The sequence below is a fragment of the Brachyistius frenatus genome, unplaced genomic scaffold, assembly GCF_029030835.1.
Source record: "Brachyistius frenatus isolate BFR_SWC_R1_liver_20210118 unplaced genomic scaffold, ASM2903083v1 Contig_94, whole genome shotgun sequence".
NCBI classification, from domain to species: domain Eukaryota; kingdom Metazoa; phylum Chordata; class Actinopteri; family Embiotocidae; genus Brachyistius; species Brachyistius frenatus.
The window spans coordinates 1,417,641-1,433,579 of record NW_027210693.1 but is presented as its reverse complement, the minus strand read 5'-3'; the positions used below and the strand labels follow the sequence as shown (position 1 = coordinate 1,433,579).

The 15,939-nt window shown below is 38.9% G+C and overlaps 1 protein-coding gene across 1 annotated transcript in view; it reads right to left on the bottom strand.

Annotated features, from left to right (window-relative positions):
* Positions 1–3,802: 3,802 nt before the first annotated feature.
* The window catches only part of eng (endoglin), a 39,962-nt gene continuing 27,825 nt past the window's right edge, over positions 3,803–15,939 (bottom strand). The window contains exons 6-14 of the mRNA XM_069710772.1: positions 13,197–13,371; positions 13,010–13,112; positions 12,517–12,727; positions 12,074–12,207; positions 11,712–11,942; positions 11,428–11,494; positions 7,954–8,064; positions 7,816–7,863; positions 3,803–7,727 (exon numbers count right to left, since the gene is read on the bottom strand). Of these exons, the coding sequence (XP_069566873.1) occupies positions 7,606–7,727; positions 7,816–7,863; positions 7,954–8,064; positions 11,428–11,494; positions 11,712–11,942; positions 12,074–12,207; positions 12,517–12,727; positions 13,010–13,112; positions 13,197–13,371 (1,202 nt within the window). The 3' untranslated portion in view covers positions 3,803–7,605. The remainder of the gene's footprint in view (positions 7,728–7,815; positions 7,864–7,953; positions 8,065–11,427; positions 11,495–11,711; positions 11,943–12,073; positions 12,208–12,516; positions 12,728–13,009; positions 13,113–13,196; positions 13,372–15,939) is intronic.

Sequence of the window (15,939 nt, the reverse complement as noted above, 5' to 3'; positions counted from 1 at the left end):
ACATCAACTGTAAAAGGAAAAAGCAGGCGTAAGACAGGTGAGGTAACTGGTAAATTGTGGCTGAATATACACAATAACGACACCTCCTTTTACATCATTAGTTTAAAAAATCTGCATGTAGTTGTAAGAGAAAATTATTTTTATATATACTCAATGAACACACATGCCTTGGGTGTGTGTGTGTGTGTGTGTGTGTGTGTGTGTGTGTGTGTGTGTGTGTGTGTGTGTGTGTGTGTGTGTGTGTGTGTGTGTGTGTGGGGGGAGGGTGGGGGTTGTACCTGTCTCAGCAGGTGTCCAAACAACAAAGGATACCCAGTTTGGTAATTGGATGAATGGACAGTAAATTTCCAGGAAGCAAAAAGTGTTGTGTTATGACGCTAACCAGAATATATTCATTAAATGACAACGTGTCTAACAGTTATTTGCATGTTGGTGAGCAATGTGTGGAGCAAAAATGAAAGAAGAAGGTTTCTGCATTTTTGAAGGAATCGGATTCGCTTCGAGCACACTGCACTGCCTGTAAGTTGGAGGATTACCCTGGACCAGGCAGGGATACTCAGTGAGGTGTGGGCAAGTGTATGGGTGCTTGTGGGAGAGTGAGAGTGAGAGATGGGGAGAGAGGCTGAGGCTGAACAGAGTCCTGAAGAGTGTAAACAACCTTGTGTGCAGCACAGCGCCTCAGGGTGTGAAAGTCAGACGGCTTACTCCGAGTAGCTTCAGTTGTGCTCAGATGTGGCTTCCTGAATTCAACGGGCTCCTAAGGCGTTATGGGCTTCAAGTCAGGATCAGACACAGATTTGTTAACCTGATTCCAAGAAAAGTATTGAAATGCAGAAACATGATAATGTGAAATTCAACCGTGTGTAGTCCAAATCAGATTCTGCAGGCAGCAGCATGATGTCACATCGCTTCTGCACTGCATTGCTGAAGCGGTGTTGACTTCATTCAAGTATTTCTCAGTATATTTGCTTTGTACTTCCCTTCATAAGAAGGCTCGTTGTCTTCTTCTGTTCAGAGGCAGTACAATCTGTGCACTCAGAGGAAAATACAAAATATTGCACCATCTGGTGGTGGCCAGCAGAAATCCATTAATCAGGGTAATTAAATGAAATGGGACATTTCCCTGCAGCCACTCATTATACAGTGTTACCAGCAAATTTAACACTATTATCAAAGCTATAGTGGGATAGCTTATCTTTTAAATTTTGCCGTGGTCGCTAGTTGCCTCTACACAATGGACAGTTTGTTGAGTGCTAAGGCAGTGCTCAGGGACATACGATTAAAGACATGACCTTTATATTACCATATTATAGTCATTGCAAAGATCAGAAAATGTTAAAGTCCTCATGTGGCCAATTTCTCCCATGCTTACTTACTGATTCATTTTTATTCTATTTGCATTGCATATTTTCAGGTTTTTAATGTCTGTGAAGCTTTATGTGAACTGGTCCTTTAGAAAAAAATTAAAAAGTGCCTTATAAATACCACATACTGTACTTTATTTGCATTTGTTCAATATTTGACTGATCATTTGCAATTTTATTTCAAATATTTGCTACCACAGTGGACATGATGTATATTACATTTTATATGTTGGAATTACATAACAGATGGTAGTAGGTAGTAGCTTAAGAGTAAATGTTATCTCATTGGCTGTTAAAGCAATTTAATATGTTAATGGTGAAAAAAGAGGTAACTACTAAATAAATACTATACCGAGAATTTCATACCACTTAATAAATCTAAAAGGTTTTGAGTAACATGTTCACATAAAAGAAGATGGTGAGATTTTCTACAATGCAACTTGTTAAGTAATCTCAATTAAAATGTCCTATTATCAGGTAGGGCCTCTAACAATGACTGTCTCCAGAACATTAATTATTAACGTCATCTTTGACTGAACAAGAAATCATTTTCTGTTGGTCTATTCCAAAACACTGCAGTGTTCCTGCTGCCTTTAAGCACCTAGCAACCTTGCAACGCACTATGAAGAATATACCTGAGAAGCAACTCATTGGCAACGATAACTTTTCTTTTTTTTCCTGTTTCTTCTGCAAATATATCCTCGGAGCTCCCAGCGCCATAACCATATACCACTGACATTCTGTTTATTTATTTACATATAAACACACCAGCTGCATGATGCTGTCAAGAAAAAAGGAAAATCTTCCTCTCTTACCTACTCGCACCTTAATTTTATAGAAAAGAGCTGTGACAACTGGTTTTTGCCCCGAGGCCCTTGTTGCATACTTTATACATAGATAACACATTTCACCAGGCACACTTTTACAGAAAAGAACCGATTTTGTCCTGTGATGCAAACAATTTGGTAAGCAAACACACACACACACACACACACACACACACACACACACACATGTGTCAAAAAAATGTATTCTGTGCAAGGCCAAATTGTTCATATTTAAAGATGAAAGCTATCCATAAACATGTATTGTGTGCCTTCCTTGGCTCCGGTCCTGAACACTCTGACCAAACTGAATATAGTGCATGAAAAGGAAGACTTGAAACCTAAAGAAAGGCCACACAAGGAGAAAAACACCCTTATTTTATTTATTTTACCCAACAATAAAGGTTATACATATATGACTCGTGACATCATTAGAGTATGATGTTTTTCATTCCTCAAGCTCACGGTGTTTCAGGTCAGTTGTGAGTCAAACTGTCCTGAATCAGGAAATAAACAAAAATGACCTCCTTCTTGCAGTCAAATGGGATTTTTCAGGCAGGACTTTGATTTGTAATGAAGTATTAGTACTTTTACTTAAGTAAAGGATCTGAGTACTTCTATCACCACAAGCCTTCTTGAGTCTGGTGGAAGTAACACATACACTTCATTAAAATATAACTTTAAGTTTGAGTCCTCTACACTAATAAATATGTATTTCAATCATACATAGCTTTAAAATTCTACTCCACAACAGTTCACAGTGAAATATTAGACTTTAACATTTATTGAACAGGTGCAATTACTTTACAGATGTTACAGTATAGAATTAACACCAAATCAAAAAGACAATATCCATACTGTACATCCCTGATAAGTGAGCTTTTTCGGTACTTCAAATACTTTTACATAAAAGTTGCAATGATAAGTTTGGAGTCTTTGATAAGTTTTTAAGTTTCACACTTGAAATATGAAAGAAATTCTTGTGATCCAGGTTTTAATCTTGTTTGCTGAAGGCTACACAGCAGGCTGCATGCTTATGACACAGCACTGGGATTTAATGTGTTCAGACTGGGGTAAGCTCCGAGATTCCCTGTTATTAGGATTAAGCCAAACCATGTCCATTTCTTAGGTTGAGAGTAACTGAAGTGTGTGATGATACTTAATGTTATAGTCTCCATACATTCCAGTGCTAATGTGAATGTGGCGTCAAATCAAGAACGAAGCCTTCAACGGAAGAAGCTCTCACTTGAATGCAAACATAAGAAAATATCACAGCAGTTGTAGCAAAGAGGAGTCAAATAAATGTGCATTTTTACTGCCTACAACATATTAAACAATATTTTCCACCAAACTCTCAGGCAAGTACACTATATCTGTCATTGTTCCCATGTTTACACTGGTGTTATGTATGTTAGAGGGAGCAGCATGTTTGCCTCCTTATTCCATGTCAGTGCTCTACAAACTCTGCTGCATTATTGTTCTCTGATATTGCTTGTCCTGGGAGATCCTTGATATCCTGAGAGTTTGCTGCTCCCAACACTACATAATGCTCTAGGTTTATCCACCACAATGCCATGAGGCTATAAGAAAGTCCCCAGAAAATAAAAAGACATTTTGTCAAATTCACTTTATTGAGATAATTTTAGACAAAACATATATTTCTCTGAGACAACATAGCATCAGTAAAGTACTCTCAACAAATGGACCAATTTTAAATGGTAAAAGGCTGCCCACTCTAGCACAAAAATAACATTGGATCTTATACTTTATAAAATGAAAGCAGACAGTTTGACATGTTGTTACAACTTCTGACTTTTTTGATAAGAATTCAGAATTTGGATGTGGAGTCTGGGGAAAGAATCTGTTGTCGGAGGTAAGGAAGGTATTTCCAGGGGGGGTTAACGAGAGCATTAACTGGCAGCCTGTTGGATTTTACTGTCAGTGTTCAGACAGTCACCGGAGCTGGTTGACCACGGGTCAATAAAAACAAAAAGAAGAATATGTCCAATACATCGACCATATAAAATGAAAAAAAGCTGAACTTATACTGTTCAGTCCGATATCACACCAAAGCATGTAATACACCCGTCACTCCACTAGAAGATACCGCGTCGGTGTCACATTTTTTCCTCTCCAGGACGTACAAAGTACACTCAAGTATGACCCAACCTGCTCTCAATTGCAGGGATACAAAAAATTGCTAAAGTCCATGTAGGGAAGAGGTCGCTACATGGAGCTCTTCCTGAACTTTACCAAGTAGTTTTGTTCCCAAACGTGACACTGACACGGTATTCTCTACTGGGCCGGCGGGTGGCTTGCACACTTTGGCAGGTTGTAAAGTTTTAACTGGGAAACTCCTGATAACTGAGTGCTGAATATTTAACTTGGATGCTACTCTGGGGTGAGACATCCCGTCTTCTAAATGTACACTGCACTTCCCCATCACACCCACTGCAGATTGTACAATGAACACAACACAATGTCGGGATGTCAGTCAGCAGAAATACGCCGTGTTTTTGGACTGCAGGGGAAGCTTCGGGTGAGGGCAAAGGTCAAACAGGGAACAACCAATAAACCAAATGTGCCGTCTTAGACATGTTGTGACACACACTGTCTGTGACTACAGTGTAATTCAAAAGTATATGTAGGAGTAAAAAAAGATAGATTACTATACAAAACAAAAGTGCCTTGATTAGGAATAGTCCCAGTTCTTCAAATACATAAAAGAACAAATCAGGTTACGAAATGGCACCATTGAAAAGAAAAAAAAAAAAAAGACATGATAAAAATGACATACAGACATTACATACAAGTTTACCTCATCATATTGCACAAATACTCAAGTGGCAATTTTTACTGGCCCTCTTTGTTCTCTGTCTCCACAAAAATACACAAGGAAAATCCGGCATGAACATAAACGTCCATGAACAAACACTGAGTGAGAGAGACGGGGAATACGCTACATAGCTCACATACAGTAAGGAGACGTTTTACAAATGAAGTTGGTCTGGAACATTTTATTACGTATGAAGGTGAATAAATTATTCTAAAAAACCGAATCAGAAGGTGAATAACTAGTTGGAATTGTGAATATATATTGTGGGTGGCCCTCCCCACCCGCAATTACAACTTCTTTCAAAAGGTAAAGGTTTCTGAAAGGTAAATCAGTGTGTCACATGTATAGAGTTTTAACATCACAGTTTTGGTGCTTGTGTCGATGCCATGTATATTGATGTGTGGTGGGAGTATTATTAAAGAGGTAAAAGAGTGGCAATAAAAAATATTCAAAACATTTACATTTCTACATTGAAATAAAATGTGGGTTCACGGATCAACCGTCACTCTGCAGTTGTAGCCCTCCTTAAAGTCCCCATCTTGCAATGATGCAGCTTATGTCTAGCATTTAGCACTGCAGTGGCTGATGCAGCCTATCAAATGTACAAAGCAGAAGTTAATCATTTTAACAACAAACTCTCTCTCTCTCAAATGTGACAGATGGAAAGGAAGCCAGATTTGAAGCTTTAAAATGGTTTTGGAAGCACAAAAGACAAATACTCCGTGGCAGAACAAACAAATGTGGTCTATTACTCATGTTACTATTAATGGAGTCCAAATAGGCTGTATTCAGAGCTGACTCGGAAAGACAGTTTAAGTTCAAAGTTCAAAGTCAAAAGACAAGTGGGGATATCTTTAAAGGAGGAAATTTAGATACAAATACCTTCTAGTTGATTCATTTAAAAAAAAAAAACTTTGCATTAAATTGTACAGATATAATTTCTGTCCGCTTAACAAACACAAATTAAAGGTGACTAGATCATAATATTCCTTATAGAATAATACAATCTACTCTTTACCTTTACCTCCCCCTGAAGGAAAAAGTCTGGAGGAGTACAGTAACATGGAGTTGGCACATCTCCACTGCGTATCTGGCATCAAAGATGACTTGCTTTTCAAAGCAAAATCTTTGAATGTACTGCTGACCCTTAACATCTGTTAAAGAACTAAAAATTGTTTCCCTCCTCTTCAATCATCTCCAATCACAAAACAGAGCAACACTGAAAACGAGGAAATATGCTGGACTTAATGTCAAGTCTTTAACTGCAAGCATGATATAACATAGCTGTCTGTACCTTGGAAGATGGTTTTACAGCCCTGAAAACACACAAAGGTCTTTTTATGTCTCCACACTCGTAAAAACAATTTGAGTTAAAAGTAACTTGTCAGGCAGTAGTGTTGAACTTTGTAATTCTGCTGAGAATAAATACCGTGCAAAGAAAAATTACTGGAATTCATCCTCTGCACAGACTATTTTTGGGGAAGCTCCACCCTGTGGTCATCACTGTATGAGTGACTCAATATGGGTGTGATGTCTGAAAAGTAACTCCACATCATTGAGGCACATTATTCAGCTCTGAATACAGCCATACACATCTCTGCATCTCTGAGTAATTAGGAAGTGAGGTATTTTTGTTAACAACGAACATGATGAGGGGGGGGGGGTAATTTGATATTAATGGGGCAGTTCTGATACACCTATTTGATAGCCTGCAAATGGCACCATGAGTTTGTTGTGAGCTACAAGTGAACCCAGAGGGTCGTTATAAGATTCAGCTAAAGTGACACAGAATTTTAAAAGAATTTAAAAAGAAGGAAAAAAGAAAAAAATGCAGAAAATAATCAATTCACCAGAGAAATCTAGTTTTAAGTTTAAACTTAGCTCCAGACTTCTAAATAATAGGAGGTAGCTGTTAACCATTAACCTTGAACTCCAATTAAGACAAATAGCCCTTAAAGTGAGCCTTTCATTGACTGGTCTAAGATCCTAAAGAGATATTTTCAGCCCCAAAGATGTTGCCGATACATTTTTTTGGACTGACCGAGCTAACAGCCCTTCATATTTTTGTAGCTTAGATGTGAATGCAAAACAGCTTTTCATCTGTTTTTCAAAGTCTATCTTTTGATTGATTTGTCTCCTGTGTAACTATTATTGTGCTGCCATGACACGAGCACAATTCATTGAAAGGAATGCAGTGAATTTCCTGTTAGCTCTTGGGGGATATGGTTTGTTTTTCCTGTTGCTGGGAGCAAATTTATTTTTTCTTCCTCTTGCCCTCTTTAACTTCCTGTCTACGAGCTTGACTTTACAGAGAGGCTGTAAAGGTGAGCATCAGAAGCCATTGACTAGACTTTGGTTATTGTGGGTGGCCCTCCTCACCCGCAATTACAAACTCCCAGATCACATCTATTTCAGATGTGGTACATCAAAGACATGGGTTGTGCGTTTCTAATACAAATTGAGAGGGGACACGGAGGGGTGAAATGCTTTACCAGCATGAATAAAGAAAGCAAAAGCACAAAACCCACATAGGTGACTTTGAAGGGAGATGGTGGCCCTGCTGGTGGAAAATACCATAATCTCATGCCATGCTGCTGGTCGGTGTGCTTTGGGTGCTTCCAATGCTGGCGTTGGCGCTGCTGTTCTCAGAGGGGGAAGGGTTAGTGGAAACAGGTTGTCGCTTTGCTCCTGAGCAGGGACATCCTGAAAAAGGAGAAGATAAAAGCCGATAAGATAAATCCTGATGAAAAAAAAACAAAAAAGGGATGAAAAGAAAATTAAAATCTCTTACTGGGAAGACTGGCTGCAGTCGAACTTATGTCCAGTCCAGTTGGGTACCCTGAATTAAGCACAGGAAGACAATTTGAAATCCAGACATATATCTGTTCAGATCTATATTCAATCAGAAAAACATTATCCTCAGTCATACCCGTTTTAATTTTGATAAACCACAGTGCTCCAATTAGTAAGACTCCAATCAGGAATCCTCCAAATGCAATGCCCAGAACACCAGGAAGGCCGAAGTCAAAGCACGGCGGGGCTGAAATGTAAGCATAAAACAACAATGTATTCAAGTTTCACTTAAAACAAAATAAAACAGCAACCACGAGTCAAAACTAACCGTTACCATTATTTCCAGCCGAGTACAAGGAGTATGTAGAGATTTGAGATATCCTTGTCTGTAAGTGTCATAAATGTCATGTGGTGATCTAGTTGCAAGTTCGGCGATAGTGATTTATAATCAGTATAAATTATGGCAACAGCAAAAAGATCAAAGAGTCTCTCTTTTTTTTTTTAATTTACAAAGAACCCCTAAAAACATGACGTTAAAGTGCCATTTGTGGTTCATAATGTTCTGCTTCTTTACCATTTGTCTACAATTTCCAGCGTCATTTCCAGTATTAAACTAGTAAAATCACATCATCAGCATAAAATAGTATACTAACTACTTTAACTACAAGCTTATGACGATTTCATATGAAAAGTTTAAATTATTTCCATAAACAGAGAACAGTCTCCTTGTTTCACACACCTGAACACTGACAACAGGTGCTCAATAAAGCAACTTAACGTCATTATAAAGCTTTCCATTAATTCCATTAAGTCAAGTGTCTCCTGAAAATCAATAGAACACACATTCATCATTACTTTTGTAAAATTAGACCTCAGCCCAACTGAAAAAAAAAAAAGTAAATGTGTACTCAACCGTTTGCTTTGTTCTAATGTAACAATACAAATTTAAATGTACACACAAGTTTTCCATTTGTAATGTCCCTCGGAGAGGCGGCGGGTTGGCTCGAAACACACGACGTGTTTCACAGCTAACAAACTTCATAGACAACATAAATGTCTGAGCTGGCAACTATAAAAAAAAAAAAAAAAAAAAAAAAATCACTTTCCCTAAAAGCAGCAGTGAAAGAGTAACAAAAGATGCAAACACTTCAACTCACTCAAGCCTATAACAGAGTTCTGTGGCACAAATATGATATACTACCCTGGCAAGGCCATCTCAGCGTTTTGCTTCACTCATTATGGTCTGGCAAGGCCACGAATGGATTACCTTGAGACAAACATTATCATAAAAAGACTGTACAATAGACCATTGACAGTTTTCTCATTCACTCAGACTCTTGAGACATCTGAATGTACAAATGAACTGTTGATCTATGCCTCTTATAAAAAATTAAAAACATAAAATCTTTTAAGATTCTTGAAAAACTTCCCATGTTTTAAACTTCCACCGGTTCAGTACACTCTGGATACACATTTGTTTCCAGACATAAATGTTTTATCAAAATCTCAACTTGAAGATGTAGGGTGGCACTGCAAGGCAACGTAAACAGAAATTTTGTCTGAAACCAAGTACACTTTTTTTGGAGTGCCCACCGGAGACGAGCAGGAAACCAGTTTTTAAACACATGCTTTGTTTTCTCCCCTTCTTCTGCCACCTGTAGAGATGTTCCAACAAGTATGCAGAACATTTGGGAGAAACTAATCATCACCTTTGCGTGAGTTTCTCTCACCTGCCTCTGCTGCCTCCGGCCTCCTGGTGCAACATGCTAAGCTAAGCACTATAACTGGGCGTCATGAGATTCAGCTCTTCTGCCCCGAAGTACATTTAAAAAAAAAAAGAAAGGACGGGAAGGACAGAAAATACCAAATTTGTTTTGTAGAGACTTGACACTAATTAACACGTTCTGTACATTTGAATAACAGCTGCGTGAGGTGCCAGTCAGTCTGCAGTGAGCCAACATCAAATCATTTGAATGTGGTATCAGAACATACAACATTTAAACTGAACTGTGTGGACATTATGAAAGTACAAACGCTTATTCAGTACATAAGACTCCATAGGGTTAATTTAACATTTGGAATTGCCTACTGCTGTTTTGATATTTGATTTAAAAAAAAAAAAATACAAAACATCAGCTGAAATAAACCAGAGCACTGAAATAGTGACATCTTGTGGGCCTTCGGGCTGACTGCATTTCAGACAGTCAACCCAGTTTGTTGATCTAACAGCGAGGAACATTCCTTGACCCCGAAAGGCCACAAAAACATCACAGAAACTTGAGCGGCTTTTCTCTAGAGACTTATTTTCTGCAATCAGTTGCCGTGTTAGTTTGTACAAGTGTTGCTTTGACAGCAAAGCTGAATAAACAGGAGCAGGAAGCAGAAGCTCCAGTGCAGGTGGAGAGGAGGAGAGAGACAGCAGGCCAGTGCTGCGACTCCCTGTTAACACCCCCCAGGATGAAAACTACACAACAGGAAGGATTGCAGAATGAAGGTTTTACAACATGAATGCAGTCTGCTCGTCCTGTTGATCCACCACACTAACCCTTCTCCCTCTCATACCGGCTGATGAACTGAAACCCTGTGAACAGACCGACCAAACCAGCGTGTTGCTTTCTAACTAGATCCATTTCTGCGTTTCAGTAGGTTTTGCTATCCTGAAGGGGAAAAAAACATCTGCCATTACGTAAGCCGAAGAAAAACAGCAAAGAGGAGGACAAACAGGACATACAAAAGCATGGATGAGTAGTTTAGTCAGCTTCCGCACCACGTACACTGCAACCCTGGCATACCAACTTTTATCTTTCTCCTCTAGAAGGAAAGGGAGCATAAAGGAAGCTTAAGGCATAAACAAATCCATTATCAGTTTCACAGAGATGCTCCATATGTCCCCCCCATTTAATCAGCATCTACTTACTTGTGTTTTCTTGCTCGTGAATTGAATCATCCGAGTTTTCCTAAAAATGTCATCATCATGTGTGGACACTATTCTATCTATTAATAAAGACATCTTTCCTTCTTTGACTCAAACGTGTTGATTGGTCTGACAATAGCACAAGGCCGATGCCCGTGTTTGGACAGCCACACAGACAGATCCCCTGGAAACACAAAGGCCTTCCCCCTCCCTCCCCCGAGGGCCATTACTTCCGATTGTGGTCACAAGGTCAGCCTGCAGACCTTCCTAAAGGACGAGGCCCCGCCCCGCAGCCCCTCACTGGCTTCACTGCATATCCTGACTTCACTGCTATGACAACCGCCTGTGCAGCATTTGATGTGCACTGAAAGCAATAATAGTAATGACAATTATTGCAGCGAGCACCACTCTGACCAAGTAGCAGACTAGCAATTAAGTCCTCAAGGCATAAAAGGTAATTTAAAAGTTTTGTTTTTCCTTCTGACAGTTCAGAGTGTATTGTTAGAGAATTAAAATGAAAAGTTTGTCATCTTAGAACATGTCTGTCAAAAAACTAAATTTTAAACCCAGAGTCACCGTCAGGACAACTTCCCCCACAAAAAAAAAAAGCAAGGGTCGTTTAAAAAACTTGAATTTTGAAGCCTGGAATCCCCAAAAATGAATTGATCCACATTTTGGAGTTAAAACTGAACTCACTTGGTGGTTGCAGACATGGCTGAGAAACCTCCAGATTCCTCTTCACTCTTCCTCCAGCTCCACAATGCTGGGGAAGAGGTCAAAGAAAACAGCTGATCAGCACCCAAAAGGTCACAATCTTACAAATTTCATCATCAACTGCATTTAATATTCTGTAAATCCTACAATGCTAATAATACCCAATACAAAATATATATTAAAATGACTTAATGTTGCTGAGATGTTTCAAAACTAATGTACATGTACTTCACGTTTTATTTCAAAAGTGGTTAATAAATACGTACTTTACTGGAGCACAGTTCGACAACGCATTCAAGGTCCCACGTGGTGGATGTGAGCTCTTGGAGCTGATCTAAGGAGAAGCTCAGTCGAGTGCTGTTGGGGCAGGAATCGAAGGAGCAGGACTCTGTAATGAAGTTCAGCGGTTTCTCCACAGGGCATGAGCCTTTGGACTGCACAAAGCACCTGATCACCTTGATAGTCAGAACAAAACCCCCTAAAGTGTGTCCTGAAATCTACAGGAAAAAGGGAAGAAATAAAATAAACAGCAATTGAAAGGGAAAAAAAAGCACAACAACATTTGATTCAAGCACAAGTTCATGTGTGGGACATTAAATACAAACAAAAGGGAGGAATGGATTTTTACCTCTGCATAAATTCTCTTGTCACTCTGCACCTTTGTGTTGGGGTCCAGGGGTGAAATGTAGTCTGGGGAGGTGTATAGCTGCATCAGCAGAGGCATCGGAATTGTCGCACTGGGGTCTGGTTTTGGAACTTCACCTATAAAAAAAAAAAATTAAAAAAAATCAGGAGTTTTAATATCCGTCTTGGACTTATTCTGAAATAGAAATAGTTGTGTTACCGAGAAGTTTAAAAAAAAAAAAAAACTGCAAACGGTCATTCAAACTGCTGCATCGCAGACTGCAGTGCAATAACAAGGTAACTTTTATTATTACCATCGTAGCAGTTATTATCCTCCTAGCATCTTATTTCTGCTGGTTTTGCGTAACATTATGTGATTCATGGTATTTTGCAGGACTTTTTGCAAAAATGTTCTTTAAAGTAAAAAAAAAGAAAAAACTTTCTTACTTGTCATTGCCTTGTTTAGGATGTTGTCTTTTTGTCCAAGAACCAACTGAATCATGGTGTCCGCCAGTCGGATTTCAGTGTAGCTGGTGAAGGTAGCGGCTTTAAAATGATCCAGAGTCTTCCTTTGCACATCTTCTGCATTGTCGCTACTCAGTGTAAATAACGGTGGGATTCTCTGTGTGAAGGCGGGCAGCAGGATGTCATTGTTAGACTGGAGAGGAGAGAAAGTGGAGAAGTTCAAATAAATCAGTAATAATTTAGAGACTCTCGTGTACAAGTATTAACTCAATAATGAGCACAATCTCCCAGGCACGGGAAAGCTAATTATGTGTACAAAACCATTTACCTGTGTTATTAAGCGAGCTGTGCTACACTGTTGACAACAATGTGCTCGCACAGAGTGGAATCTTTGTCCTCTTAATAAACTGTATCTCACATGTGGTCTGTGTTTTATCTACTTCTTGGACTAATGGAGTTGTATATGTGGACTTACACTAAACTTGGCGTGTTGTGGATTGAGGAAGGTCCACGTGGTGCCCTGAGGTCCTCTCAGGAACACGCTGGTCTCCTTCGTGTCCACACGCAGCAATACATTGCTGTGACATGAAGAGCGAATTATTACGAGAGAAATTATGCCAACAAAGATCGCAAAGAAATACATCAAATGTTTCGAGGTTTACCGAATGCTGGAATTCTCTGGGATGTTAATGATGTGGAGCTCGGCGTCCTCACTGCGGTTTTGGTGAGATGGGGAGCAAGATTTGAACGAAGACGAGATCTTTTCAATATTTATAAATTGCTTCTCTGACGCATCTTCATTTTCAAGTGTACAGTCAGGAGAGCCAGGTTTGATGCCTATAAAACCACAAACATTCATTTTCCATCAGCATACTTTCATTTGTTTTGTGCGTGAAACAAAATTTCACATCACCGTAGATATTACATACACGTTATAAAATTCTTTCCAAATGCATAACACCATGAAACAAGTGGCAGCAGTGCTCCAAAATTTTCACACATTTTGTTTCAAAACACTTTGCCAGAAATGTGGATGGATATAGGTTTTCTAAAGTACCTCACGAAGCACCATCACATCACATCACATCAAAAAACCCACATAAACTCAACATTGTGAAAAACACATCAGTATATCTGAGCCAAGAGTGTTTGGAGCAAAGAGAGTCCATGTGGAGAAGAAGCAGCTTATCTTACAGGAAGGGTTTTTGATTTATTTTGTTTTCCACTCTAAAAAAAAAAAAAAAAATGGCACCATCGAAGTACACGAACTGAATTCAAGCTGGCTGCTACGGTGCCGCCAGGGTCCAGTCACACTCCACGCTGGTTCTGGTCACTACAATTCGTCTCTGGCTTTTATTTGGGTAACTAGATTTTGGAAGTGATTTCCTTAACATTGCTTAACGCTTGTCTTTTGCACAATAACTTGGCAGGAATTTGAAACCACACGAAGACGCTGAAGAAACTTGAGGGAAATGCACATATTTTCTATTCAGCTGCTCAGCGAGCCTTGAAATGGAGAACACACTTTTGCGTGTGGAGACTTTTTCACCACCTACAAACAAGGCCTACGCAAGTTGACCTCACACCTCGATGCAGGCCAAAGGGTATATAACACAAATAACGATGTAAGCTGTTCCAGAGCCTGAGTAATTACAACATCCTGGTGGACTATGAGTCATCTAAAACATTAGCTAAAACTAAAAGTAGTTAAAAAAAAAAAAAAAAACCATTATTTTCCTTAGAATTTAAACAAGACATTTAAAACTGAAAAAGAACAATAGGCCAGTGTCTCACAGGAAACTTGACCTATCACTGACTGTAACTCCCTGTAGTTGATAAACCTGCAGAAGGATGGTGAGTCATGAAAAGAGAAGTTAAATCTAAATTTCTTAAAAATACTGAAAAAGACATAAAAGCAGCCTCCACTATTTCACCGCTGCCCATTTCCTTTTAAACCCATGTCAGAGCTCTGCTTTGGCTCAGACTGCCTCAAGGAGGCTTTTCGAGGAAATAATTGCGCTTGCACCGAGCATCCCACCGCGACTGCTGTTGGCAATACCGTCCCAAAATATCATTAATGTCCAGCCTTCACTCAGCCATGAATGTTCACTTTAAATCATAGTGTTTTTGTGCCTCCATCTTCAGCATCAGCGGCCATTTGTCCTTTCCTTCCCTTTCCAAATGTTCTGTCGTATGCAATGACATCTTGTCAATACTGAAAATGGTGATTTAAGTCCCCAGCACTTTACTTTACCAAAGCCAAATATTTTCACTGACTACTTGAGATTTACTGTAATAGAAAGCTTGTATCGAGTTAAAAAAAAAAAAAAAAAAAAAACCTTCAGCAGTTTTAAGTGTTTCCGGAGCTTTTAAATCAGTAGCTGCTGATTTAAGCTTTAAACTCCTCCGGCTTGTTTTCCTACAAATGCTCAAGAAAGTATTGGAAATGAATGCATTGATGGCATTTAGTGATAGAAAATCCTGTCTATGAAAGATAAACTGTAAAAACCCCAAAAGCTCTATGGTGCGTGGTGCAGTGCTTCATCTCAGTACAGCAGTGGTACATTTACTCAAGTGCAGCACTTCAGCACAATTTTGAGGTACTTGTACTTCACTGTATTATTTATTGTATTTCCATTTGATGCTACTTTAAACTTGTATTTTCTGCTCCACTACATTTATTTGGCAGCTGAAGTTACTTTTACGATGACGATTTGACACAATTGATAATATAACTTTTAGCTTTTAAAACAGGCGACAAAACATGGTTAAAGATTCAACCACTTTTTTAGCCTCTGATGTCTTACAAAAAGCAGTTTGTGGTTGAGGACACATTTCAGATGTGTCCAAGTGGTTAAGAGCGCCACCAAACTGTGATTACTCCTTCTGAACTTCTCTCATGGCTTCATTTCAATAGATGTTCAAATGATCCAATATCTCGCCAAAAAAATCTAAGATGAGAGAAAAAGTCCAAAAACTAAAAACTGATTTTTGGATCAGAACTTTGTTTATTCTTCTTTCAGTACCGGTAATCATCTGACGACCCTTCAGATTAGTCTGCTTTCCCTTTATATAAAACTGAGTATAAAGTAGTTCAAGCTGCAACAGCAACATGCTGCTTGCACACTGATACTTTAGTATTAATAATCTAATGATTTCATATTTAACAATATTCCAGTCGGAGGGACCAAACCAGCACTTGTACTTTAACACCGTGACTACATTTTGCTGAAAATACTTGTGCACTTGTATCCTTAAGTAGGACTTTACTTGTAATGGATTATCTTTACATTGCTGCATGGACACTTAAGTAAAGGATCTGAATGCTTCTTCTTAGTCTGCATTACAGGTTGTTGTTTTTCAGTGGTTTCATCAGAAAGGGTTTTTATGCACACTTCAGATAAG